Raw genomic sequence first — 12814 nt, forward strand, 5'->3', positions numbered from 1 at the left:
ACACAAATTTGTTCTCTCTGCCCCAGCTCTCAGCAATAGTCAACTGGGGTTAATAGATCGTGTCCGAAACAGTGCTGTTCGTTTGAGGCAGGCCACAATGCTACTCTTCAGCAGCACCAATAAAAAAACGAAAGTGCTCTGCCAGCTCATGCTCTGGGCAATAGTCAACTGGGGATAATGGATGGCTGCTACAGCGGAGATGTTCATTTTAGGCAGCCAGCAATGGTACTCTTCTGCGGCACCAATAAAACAAAAAAGCGCTCTGCGGGCCCCTGCTCTGGGCAATAGTCAATTGGGGTTTAAAGATAGCTCCACGCATGACACAAATTCGCTCTCACACTGCCACTCCGCTCAGCAATTGTCAACCGGGGAAAATGGATTGCAGCCAAAAAAGTACTGTTCATTTAGGCATTCCGCATTGTTAAGCTTCGAAAAAAAAGCACTCTTCCGGCCCCTGCTCAGGGCAACAGTCGTCTCTTAAGAATGGATCCCGACCACAACCGTGCATTTCATTTTAGGCGGTTTAAGATCAGCTTGCCCCTCGACGAAAGTGCATTCTGCCAGTCCCCACTCACACCAATATGGGATTGGGGATAACTGATTGTAAACGCAAAAGTGCAGTTCATTTTTGTTGGGGAAAAACAAACAAAACTCCAGACCTGGAAAAAAAAAAACGTGCTCTCGTTCTCTGCTCACAGCAACATTTGAACACATCGAACGAGACTCTTCCACTAAGGGTTTGGGAATAATCGATCTTTTTTGCACAAGTGAAGTTCATTTTATGTGGAAATAACGGCAAAAAAGAGCCACCAGGCCCTACAAAAAGTGTTCGGACCCTGCTCACAGTAATAAGCTATAAAGAGGAATGGATTGCGGAATATTTTTCAAGAAGCAATGGACCGAGACCGCAAAGTATGAAGTGCGATGTAGTGAGCGATTGCAGTAGGGCTGCACCAACAAATCGATAAAAATCCATCAATTTGTTGTTTTGCTTGATTCATGCGCGTCTCAGCACACTAGTTCAAGACAAATACGAGTGGAGTTAAAGGGACATGCTTGTAGTAGCACTTCGGTCTGTCATTAGTTGCATCATATACATATATATATATATATATATATATATATATATATAAAATCAGTGTCTGAAACTCATGACAAACAGTTACCGTACACCATTTTTCACAACCTGAAACACATTAAGACACTAATCGCAAAAAAACCCATTGTTGCAAAGTATTGAGGATTGATGATCAGAATATATAACAGAACAACACTTTAAATTTAAGTTTATTATAAATCTACTTGTAACATTCATTGCATGTATATGACATTGCTGTTTTCCATCTGCCATCAGTATGTACCTGTATTTATTCATATTAATTTATGCAATGTTTGCGTTGCGTCGTCTGCTACAAGCCACGTGAACTCCTCTTTTCACGATGCTTTAAATGTACGTTTACGTTTTGTAGCGTCATCAATTTTGTTAGCTTCTTTTGAATCTTTCTTCTGGGGCTGAGGTTTTGGCTTGATTCCCAACCCTTTTTCCATATCGCTTGTGTTCTCTGTGCGTCTACTTTGGAAAATGATATGCAAATGCGCCCGGAAGCATGAAGTTATTCAGTGCAGGCTTCTGATTGGCTGGCGAGTATGCAAATTCCCAAACGAACCGAAATTTCCAAAACGAACAAAGATTTTGAAATCGAAATAAAGCAAACGTTTGATTTGAAAAACGTTAAAGATACACGCCCCAGGCTTCCGGACAGACGTTATTTCGGACACACACGTATATCTCTATCTATCTCTCTATCTATCTCTCTATGTCTGTCTCTGTCTCTCTGTCTCTATGTCTCTCTGTCTCTGTCTCTCTCTGTTTCTCTCTGTCTCTCTCTGTCTGTCTGTCTGTCTGTCTGTCTGTCTGTCTGTCTGTCTGTCTGTCTGTCTGTCTGTCTGTCTCTCTGTCTCTCTCTCTCTGTCTCTCTCTCTATGTCTCTCTATGTCTCTCTCTCTATGTCTCTATGTCTCTCTCTCTATGTCTCTATGTCTCTAATAATTATACTGCCCGGTGACGGCAATGACTAAATTACCTCAATTTGTACTCCATGTCCTGTTCACCTTAATTATAATCATTGTATTATAATCATCCTTTTCAAGAAACGTTTGAATACTAGCCACTGCCCGAGTCTCTGAAAAACATCATTTAATTTTCCCCGAGTTGGGATTTTTAATTAATTTGATGGTTGCCACCGCCTGCATTTGAAGCCTTTCTGAAACAAGACGTCTTTCATCCCGCACTCATATTTTGTTCCATTTATTCGGAAAGTGACACTCAACATTCATTTGGGGATCTGGGGGGGGGGTCACATGGAGGTTATGTCTCGAAGCACTCCGGCAGAATGGATTTTTTCCGTTTTTTTTTTCCTTTATTTGCTATCTGAGTCTATAACAATAACAGTTACACTCTCCATCTTATTCAAAATGTGGCACACAGTTCAATTAATACTGATGGAGATCAGATTGAGAGGTTCTCCGAGTTTACCTCTTCATATCTTAATTACATTTCAATTATCATTAGACTTCTCCCAAAAATGTTTTTCAGTTGCTTTGACGAGGCGCTGTGATAATTATTATTATAATTCGTTTCAATTCCTTGCAGCAATTTATATCTTAACTCATTTCCTGCTGTGGGAGAATGGAATGCTCAAGGTAGCTCATTACACATATGAAAATGTCAGCCATTGATGGTTTGCACTCATCTTAAAGTGGCTTTTGGAAACAGGATGGCCAAGCTAGGACATTTCCTGATTTATAAAATATATATCAGTCATTTTCCAGTGTAAAGGTCACTCTGATTTTGACATAAATGTCCAGAAATGTGGAAACAGGATCTATACTGGACCAAGGAGAAGGCATGTCATTAGAATAGAATAGAATAGAATATGCCTTTATTGTCATTGTTACAACATGGGATATGCTGTGACAACGAAATTGGACGACTCCAGTCCCACATTTACAGTGAGGATAAGGAAACAAGAAACAAAGGAACAAAGTACTAACTGACTTAGGGAACATACATTGGAGTATTACAATAGAATTGCCTTGGTACAATAGAGTGCCTCTAGTTGAAAATTATACTGCAATGCTAGAGAAAGTACATCCCTATATACATATTTACATATATATTAATCAAGTACATCCAGTACCATTAAAAGAATAAATCCGGTGTGTATAATTGCAGAGTCATTAATAAATCTGCGATTTTTAATTTTGCGCGTGCATCTATAAAGACGTATGATTTTTAGATCTTTTGTAAATTGTGAATTATTTGTTTTTTAGAAAATGTTCTTGCCAATATAGGTGAAGGGTAAAAATGATAGAAATGTTTAGATTACATTTTCAGTTGCAGGAAGTTCTTCCCATTTTTTACACACACACACACAAAAAATGTTTGGTCTTTTATATTTTACTTAGTTTTTATTTGAACTTGTTTAATTTTAAAATTGTATTTATTTAAATAATTACTTTGAAACCTTATTTTTCATTGAACATTTCAGTTTTAAATAATACTTAACATGAGTAATACTTTTGCCTATTTTAAGTATTATTATTTTTACTATTTTTACATTTGAAATTTTATTTTGTAATGATATTTAAGGGATATTATTAATATTTTACTATATTTCCATTAATTTTTTCCTAGAAAAATTTAAAATATTTTTTAAAATGAGCAATAATCTTCTTTGAAATTGTATTCAACGTGATATTCTCCATATGTTACTATATTTCTATTTTTTCCAGTAAAATTTGAACTTTAATTCTTATTTGAAGCATTTTAGTTCTTAGTAAAAAAAAAATTCAAAAGAAAAGAAGTAAAAAATATACCTTCTTCTGTCAGTGTGATCTAATCTAGTAAAAGATACCTTATAATTAAAGTATGTTTTTCCCATTATTATTTTCCCATCATTATGGAAACGAGTCATAACTACAATTGTTCACGTTTATTTTTGCCAAAGGGGTAGGAAATTATTTTTCCATTATACTTTATTTCAAATAATTTCTGGTGTTATTTATAGTCTTAATCAAACATCTCGTTCCACTTGCAGATGATTCTGAATATATTATATTTATCTTACAGTAAAATAATTAGGAAAATATGTAATGTTCTTAAAAACACAAAATAATAAAACTAATTGAGAAAAATGAATTACCAAAGAACAATATTTAAAATAAATCTGCCAAGATAACATTATAAAAACATATATATTTATACATGTTATATTATATCCTTATATTATATATGATATTTTTATTCTCAGTTGACTAATATATATATATATATATATATATATATATATATATATATATATATATATATATATATCTCATCTCATCTCATTAGCCGTACCGCTTATCCTCATTAGGGTCGCGGGGAGGCTGGAGCCCATCCCAGCCATCTTCGGGCAGTGGGCAGGGGACACCCTGAACTGGTTGCCAGCCAATCGCAGGGCACACGGGGACAGACAACTCATTCGCTCATTCACACCTAGGGACAATTAGGACCGGCCAATTCACCTGAAATGCATGTTTTTTGGAATGTGGGAGGAAACCGGAGTGCCCGGAGGAAACCCACGCAAGCACGGGGAGAACATACAAACTCCGCACAGAAAGTCTGGAGCTGGATTTGAACCCACGACAGGTTCCCATGACATGAACTGTGCCGCACAAGCGCTAACCACTGCGCCACCGTGCTGCCCATATATATTGTAATTTTCTAAGATGTCTTTTTGGAATTAATGCACTTACTGAAAGGTTTTTCACCCAATTTTGCTTCCCCTAGGAAAACATTTCGGTTTCCCTCGACGACACCGAGCCGGACACCTCCTTTTCCGTGGCAGTAGTGGATCAAGCTTCGAACCAAGCCCTAGTAAGCATGATCCTATTCCGTCGTCCTATTTCTCGGCTGCTGCCTTAATCTGGAGTAAATATCATCTCTGGAGATCAAAAGACTTGTTAGGTAGCCTTCAACTACTTGAATAAGTTGTGTGGCAAAAGGTTTTCAGAGAAAAAAAGCAAAGGGCACAGATGAAAAAACTAAGGTTAGTGCATTGACTTCAAAAGAATAATAATCAATGTTTGGCCTTTGCAGTCTGCACCATGGAAACAGAAATTGCCAGATTTTCCAGTCATAGATCACGTTGGTATGATCCCGAATCGTTTTATTTTGCTTTATTCTTTAATTCATCCACGCTTGTATTTAGGATCGAGAAAAACGTTAAAAAGCATCACCATTACCTTTTAGAATCGGCATGTCAAACATGCGAATCTGTAGGTCATTTCTATCAAAAATTGAGATTTTTAAAAAAAATAGATGCAAACCAAATTTTCTCTCCGGCCACTAGAGGGCAATGTTGAATTGATACGGCCTGGGGAATTGGTTTAGGTGTAAAACTACTTAATGTAAACCAGTTACCACATTAGTTCCCAAACAGATACAAATCTATCTTTAGATTACGCATACCGAACTGCACTGGCTGTATGATAAATCCTGTTCACTTCTACAACGAACTGCACTGAACATATGAAATTCATTTCACTCCAAAAACATATGTCAATAGTCTGATTTCGCCATTCTGATGTGTGTTTTGACCTCTATTAATTTTATATACAGCGAACTGCGCCTTACATGTTTCGTCCATTGTGTACCTTTAAATCGCGTGCACCGAACTGCACTGGCTGTTTGATGAGCCCCATTACTTCTAAATTGTGTGTGTCAGAAGTGGGATTTGTACCCATGCCCCCAGAGAAACGGCATCCAGAAAGCAGCGCCTTAGAATGCTCAAGCTTTGTGACTTGTGTTTAAACCCATTTCAAATCTACGTACAACGAACTGCACTGAACATATGAAATTCAGTTCACTCCAAAAACGTATGTCAGAAGTAGGATTGGGCCATTCTGACGTGCGTTTTGACCCGTATTAAGTTTACATACAGCAAACTTCGCCTTACACTGTTCGGCCATTCTGTATCTTTAAACACGTGCACCGAACTGCACTGGCTGTTTGATAAGCCCCATTACTTCTAAATTATGTGTGTCAGAAGTGGGATTTGTACCTACGCCCCCAGAGAGACGGCATCCAGAAAGCAGCACCTTAGAATGCTCAAGCTTTGTGACTTGTGTTTCAACCCATTTCAAATCTACGTACAACGAACTGCACTGAACGTATAAAATTCAGTTCACTCCAAAGATGTATATCAGAAGTCAGATTTGGCCATTCTGACGCGTGTTTTGACCTCTATTAAATTTATATACAGCAAACTGCGCCTTACACTGCTTGGCAATTCTGTATAATTAAATCACGTACACCGAACTGCACTGGCTGTATGATTAATACCGTTTACTTCTAAATGATATGTGTCATTTGTGGGATTTGAACCTGATATGTGGGATTGGTTAGTAATGTAGGCTGAATGATAAATCATATTACTCAAAAACAAATGTAAAAATTCTGAGTTGACGTTCTTTTAGTGATCTGGCCTGCCTCAAAACCGAAAGTCTGTATCCCGACCCAGGAACCAAAGTGTTTTTCAACCACTCTGCACAGTAATTGTCATACTCTGCTGTGGGGATTTATCAAATGTGTGTGCCTGTGCGGTCTAGCGAAAGCTATATCCGGATTTACTTTTACCGGAGATGCAACAGCACACTCTGGTGGTGTACCGCGGAACATTTTTCAATGAAAAAAAATGAGCGTTGGCTCAAAAAAGGTTCAAACACACTGCTTTTTCAGGCATTTTTGCCACGTTGCTGCTTTTCCTCTCATTGTAAATCTTTCATTCACGCAAAAAATGGCGATAAGTCGTTTCTGAATAGCAGCAACGAAATGCATTTATGAAACGGTAAATAGGCAGGCATCAACATGTGGATGCGATATTTCATTTTTTTGTCAGTCTATAATAGAATAAGCGAAGTGATTTATTATTTTGCTTTTTTCATCCACAAAATCTGGACTATATACATTGAGAATGTAATAGGGCTAGCACAAAAGTATTTTTTTTGTGCATGAAAAAATATATACATGATAGAGAGCCACCTATATTAGTGTTTAATGAAAACTATTTTTTATAGGGGCATACTGTCAGTACCAGAACGGAAACAGGACCCACTTGCGTAACGTTTAGCACTAGTTTTATTGAAGGAACGAAGAAGGGCTGCGCCTACGATCCGGTGTTTGCTCTCTTACTCGATTTGTGTTTCGAACACGGAAGTGGATCTTCCGTGGCGAGCGATGGCGATGGCGGTGTCGGCGACGGAAAAAAACTGGTTGGTAGCCGGTACAGGAGAGCAAAAACGTGGTCGGGGTCGTAAGCGAGCCGTAAGCCAAGACGGGAGAGCAGACGTGATCGGGGTCGGAAACGAGTCGTAAGCCAAGACGAGAGTTCAGACGTGATCGGAAGCAAAACGGGAGCAAAACGGGACAGGCGGGGGTCAGGGTCAAAAAAGCCTTGCCTTGTATACACGGAGATTCGCAGACGGACTGACAAAAGGGGACAGACAGGATTGGGTTCAAATACTGACAGGGAGCCAATCAGAACCCGCGACAGATGAGCGGACACAGCCGAGTCTAATCGGTAATTATGACACGGACCAAATAAGGGATACTGGAGACAAGAGTGGCCCCAAATCAACACATTTTATTTACCATATTTTCCAGACTGTAAGAAATTCCAAAGTGCCCTTTATAATCTTGTGCACCTTATAGAACCGTTATACAGTAAATACAATCGGACATGTATAATTACAGTGATTTGCTCTTACAGTAACCATATATGAATTATTTTAGTTAAATTAGTTATTAAAGCAGATTACCTAACATTTTAGTTCTATTAAATATATTTTTATTATCTGAAGTTTTTTAATGCAACCTTAGCTTTAACTGTAGTTTTAATTTCCTGCGCCTTATACTCCGGTGTGCCTTATGTATGTAACGAATGGCAGGTATATTATAATCAGGTGCGCCCTATCAGGAAAAATACTTTGGCATTTTAAGATATGTTATTACATTTTTACGATTTCATACCTATTATCATTTTTAACTATTCTGTTTAACAGGCCAGATTAAAAAGACTGATCAGCCTATACGTGGCTCCCAAAGCCATAGTTTACCCAACCCCTGTTTTAGAGCCACTCCATGCTTTTTTTTGTATTTTTTATGTTTGTGGCATCGTTTCCCTATTTCGCTCCTTTCCTTTTTTCACATTGTATCACCGTTCAATAAAAGCCGAATAGTTGTCAGCTGTCTCCTGCGGACTGATACTTTGTGTTGCAGTCGGCGCCGATAAGGACGTCACTTTCCGATAGGAGCTCCAACCGATTTTGGTTTGGCAGGTTCCGGGAAGCGTTCGGGCTTGCAAACACAAAACCAAAATCATTATCTCCGTGGCTCGTGTTTTCTTCTGTTGCGCTTTGACTCTCCAATTTGACTGGGAGACAAAAAGAACCTTTCCTAAATAAGTTATACAAAAATGACACTGTTAGGAGTGTTAATAAAAGTGCAAATTTCCTGCAAAAACTATGCATTTTTGTATGTCTACGTAAAAACTACTATGCAAAAAAAAATTTCACTAGGACTACAATTTTCTTTGAAGTGCCTTTTAAGATATTTCTAATTTAAAATGCCGTCAATACTAGCATAGAAGCCAAATTTAGATCTATAAAATACAATACTGAAATCAGGTCGGCTTATATGAGCATAAAACAAAATGAACACAAAGAGGTAGGAGACAGGAATAGCCTACGGCCTTGCGGTCCCCCAATCTTCAATCCCTGTCCCGATTGTATTTAAGGGGGATCACATCTAATTTTATTGTGATTTATTGTGTTTCCTTGCCTGTTTCTGCCCATAATTATGGTTCTTGATAAAGTTAGTAATGAGTAAAGTTGAAAACAACCATAGTGTACAAGTGTCTGCCAAGGAAGTGTTGCTTAAACGAACAGTAAGTGGTTAAAAATTGCTTCTATTTGATCTAATTTTATTTTATTTTATTGCCAGTATATTAATTGTTATTATCTACATTAAAAGCATAAATTGTATTAAATCATCTTCATTATGATTAATAACAGTTTAGTGAGTATTGTTTGCAACAAGATGAGATATGGCACTCCAGAATAAAATCTTAAAATAAATAGGATGAAAGAATGTCTGGATAAATAGTCAAAGATATTTCATAAAAATTTTGGGTTTGTATTTATTTTAGTATAGGGCTAAAGTCTCAAAGGGCTGCACAGACCACCATTACAACATCCCTTTATCTGAAACCTGTAGGAAAGGAGAAACTCAAAAGCAGTTTTAGGGGTTTAACTTATATGCAACATAGGCTTGAATGCATGTATAAACGGTATTTTTACTTTTTTTTTCTCATCAAATGGGATTTTTTTTTTACCTAGAACAAATGACTTTTTCTTTTCAAGCAGAAATCAGATTCATGGTCATTTCAAATGCATTTTTTTTCTAATCCTAGTGAAAAATTATTTAGTCATTTTATTCATATTTCGTTTCTTTTGTCTTTTTTTTTTAGCATATTTGGTATTGGAGTAATCCAAAAGTCATTGAAAGTAATCAAGTTAAAGTAACCCTACCCAACCCTGCCGTAGATTAACATGAATGTTTTTACAGAAGCAAGTGGAAGTGTTATAACGTAAAAGGCTTTATTTCTCCGAAATGATTTAGCATGGCGGTGAGGAGTTTGTTTGTGCAATTGATCAGGTGCGTGGAGGGCGAACAGATGAAGCCCGCGGGCTCTTGTGGTTGATGGAGGAGGAGGTTCTGCAGCCCGGGGCGTCCGAAAAAACACTGCTGGATCGCCTTTTTAGCTACTACGGGCCTGCTGAAGGTGAAAGCAAAGGTGAGAACGCCGGACGGGAGAACTTTATGCTCAATAAATCGGAAATAAATATGCTTACTGTGTTATGTTGGAGAAGGCTTGGCTCCTCATCATAACACCTGGAGATGCCCCATTGGCAGAATTTTTTACTTATTTTATATTTTAGAGAAAATTCAAATGAATTCTGCCATTTTTCAAACTAAATGAAATTATTCCACGAATCGACATTAGGTGGTGTTAGAGCCCTTTATCCTCAGCTCTTTTCCATTTCCATTCTTTTTTAAATGAAAAACAGTTTTACTGAAGTCAATAATGACTCAGTTCTTATTTGTTTTATTTCTTAATCAACTACAGGAGAAACTGAACGTTGTTTGTAGTTAACATCTGAAAAAGATGGGACTGTTGTCCTTATTTTTTAAGGTTATGTACATAACTTCAAAATATTCTATTTGTTGATGCCATCTTCTGGGTGAAATCGTCATTGCAGCCCCTATCATCCCCTTTTGTTGCGCATGCAAGTATGTGAAATTCTTAGACACGCTCGGATAAACTCTTTTTTTTAATCTTTTTGGGGGTTTAGTTTGGTTTTTGAACCGTGATTGAAACAGTCTATTTCTTACTTTCACCATTTTCATCATAAAAGAAAACCGCGAGCACATGCGTGATTCACTCTCCTCCCCCCATTTCCCCCGCCTCCTTTCCTTCAGTTAAATGCACTACGTTGCCCGAACGCTTTAGGTATAATTAAGAAAAAAGCGGATATGCGCTGTGAAAAAAAGGCTCTTTAAACTCAGTTGGGAATTGTTAACACATACTTAAAATAAAATATTTAATTTCTAACTTAAGGTCTCCTCAAACTACACACCCCACCTTCAAAAATAATAAGCATACTTACCAGTGCAGAATTTACAATAATAGAAAAATAATGTTTCTATATGAATAGAAAAAACAATAGAATAGAATAACAGTATTTTGGTTATTTGTTTAAGGAAATAAGGTAAGAAAAATTCAAATAAAACAGATTTTACTTCAAAATAAAAGAAAATAAATTTTTGTGTAAGGGCCTTAGCTGCTCTGCTCTTCTTTTATTATTTTCCTTCAACAGTTAAAACAGTTTACTTATTTTATTATTTAAATTTGAAAACAATTCCAGAAATTAAACAAACATTTCACTTAAACAAAAAAACATTTCGCTTATGTTTTTATTTTTATTTTTATCTCAACATTTGTTGGTTTGGAGAGGGAAGGGCACCACTCGGCTTTACTTGCCCAAGACACACCACAGTAAATGCTATAATTTCCACAATTGTAACTGCTTTTTTTGGTTTGAACAAATTAATTGACACTAATAAAAGCAAACAAACAATGTGAGGGGGGCGGGGGGGGAATTTGTGAGGGTTATTGTTCTATATTCGTTATCAATTATCCATTATCGGTCAATTCATAATTCACTATAAAGTCACAGGCCGAGACACTTGTTCTCATCATGCAGCGATCAGTGTGAAAGCACCGTTCCCGGAGGTACTGCAATACCGGGCCGATGTGTGGAGTGGACAGAGCAAGCTCTTATTCCATCTCCGGATTGCAAAAACGCTAGAATTATACTATGCCGTTAAGGTCCTGACCTGACCATCACTTGCCGATATGCTTAGAATCTTGTTTGATCAACCCAGTACACAATTTCAGAACCACAGTTGGCATCACAAATTGAAAATGATACCCGTAATTAACGTATGATGCCGACTTGTAAAGTCTGGGTCCTGTTGAAAGTAATCCAAGGAAACAAAATGTATATTTCCAAAGTTAAGCGTAGGAAAAATATATATCCACTATTGTCCGCTGCGACAACAGACAGATCTACCGGTAACTCAGCTTTACCACATTTCCCATCATCCCGCGTTTGCTCCACCCACTTATTTTTATTGGATCGTAGAACACATAACAGAATAAATCTCTAAAATAAATACATTACAAAAATATACAGTTGCAAATACATATTATACATAGTTACACATATTTACGAAGAAAGACGTTACACCGAGAGAGTTTTCAAAGCTTTAATAATAATAATACAACTTTCATCCCAAACCATGCCTTTGAAAGGTACCAACACGCTAGTAGGATCACGCTCGCAATGTACCAAACGTGCCTGTTAAAGAAAAGCATCCCGTAATTGTCAAATTCTGGAAGATCGTCCTCAACTTCCTCCTCGTAACTATCGCCATCAAGGGCGTCTTCCTCATTGTCTACCTTAACTTTACAGACAATGTATGCTTTAACTTAGAGGTTGCAGTCTTTCTTGGCGCACACATTCTACTGGTCTTATTCTTACCTTTTATACTCCAGTGGCCGTTAGAAAAAATCCATAAATAGGCCGCTTCACTGAATAAGGCGCAGGGCTGAACATTTGGGAAAAAAGTAGCGGCTTATAGTCCGGAATTTACGGTAATCAATCAATTGCAGGGGAACATAACGTTGTTGTTGAAATCTGAAAAGATGGGACGGCTCTGAACTTAACCATGCAACGTTTGCTGTCTAAAATCGTTAAAACAGAATAAAAATGTCAAAGAGTAGCGACTGAAGTCGGGCTGGGAATCTGCATCGATAGAAAAGGGCAAAACCGAGACGCTTTCACAGGTTGCGCTCGACGGAGAAAATCACACTTCACGCCTTCACTCGCTTTGAGTGCTCCTGGGAGAGCACTCTGCATGGGCTGTAACCATGGCGACGGTGGCAGAACAACAATAACGCAGCAAGGACTTTTGCGGCCGGTCAATCCGCTTGACGGAATTCCGAGCCAGTCTATTAATGCCGTCCATTAAATTTTATATTGTAGGAAGAGAGCGAAACGCCGAACAACCTTGACGGACCGGACGAGTGTGCCGCGACGCCTCTGCGTGGATATGTCATTTTGTCTCGAATCTGGAGCTGAAAAG

At 37.8% G+C, this 12814-nt stretch overlaps 1 protein-coding gene and 1 pseudogene across 2 annotated transcripts in view; one reads left to right on the plus strand and one right to left on the minus strand.

Annotated features, from left to right (window-relative positions):
• Positions 1 to 12814, plus strand: part of LOC148349016 (unconventional myosin-XVIIIa-like) — a 158587-nt gene that overhangs the window by 64025 nt on the left and 81748 nt on the right. For both annotated transcript variants that reach the window (XM_088320741.1, XM_088320742.1), the window contains exons 15-16: positions 4835 to 4921; positions 9761 to 9899. In XM_088320741.1, the coding sequence (XP_088176867.1) occupies positions 4835 to 4921; positions 9761 to 9899 (226 nt within the window). The remainder of the gene's footprint in view (positions 1 to 4834; positions 4922 to 9760; positions 9900 to 12814) is intronic.
• On the minus strand, positions 11385 to 11469 carry LOC148349018 (U2 spliceosomal RNA; annotated as a pseudogene).

Source organism: Urocampus carinirostris, chromosome 17, assembly GCF_059441175.1.
Source record: "Urocampus carinirostris isolate Australia breed hairy pipefish chromosome 17, RoL_Ucar_1.0, whole genome shotgun sequence".
Classification (NCBI taxonomy): Eukaryota; Metazoa; Chordata; class Actinopteri; order Syngnathiformes; family Syngnathidae; genus Urocampus; species Urocampus carinirostris.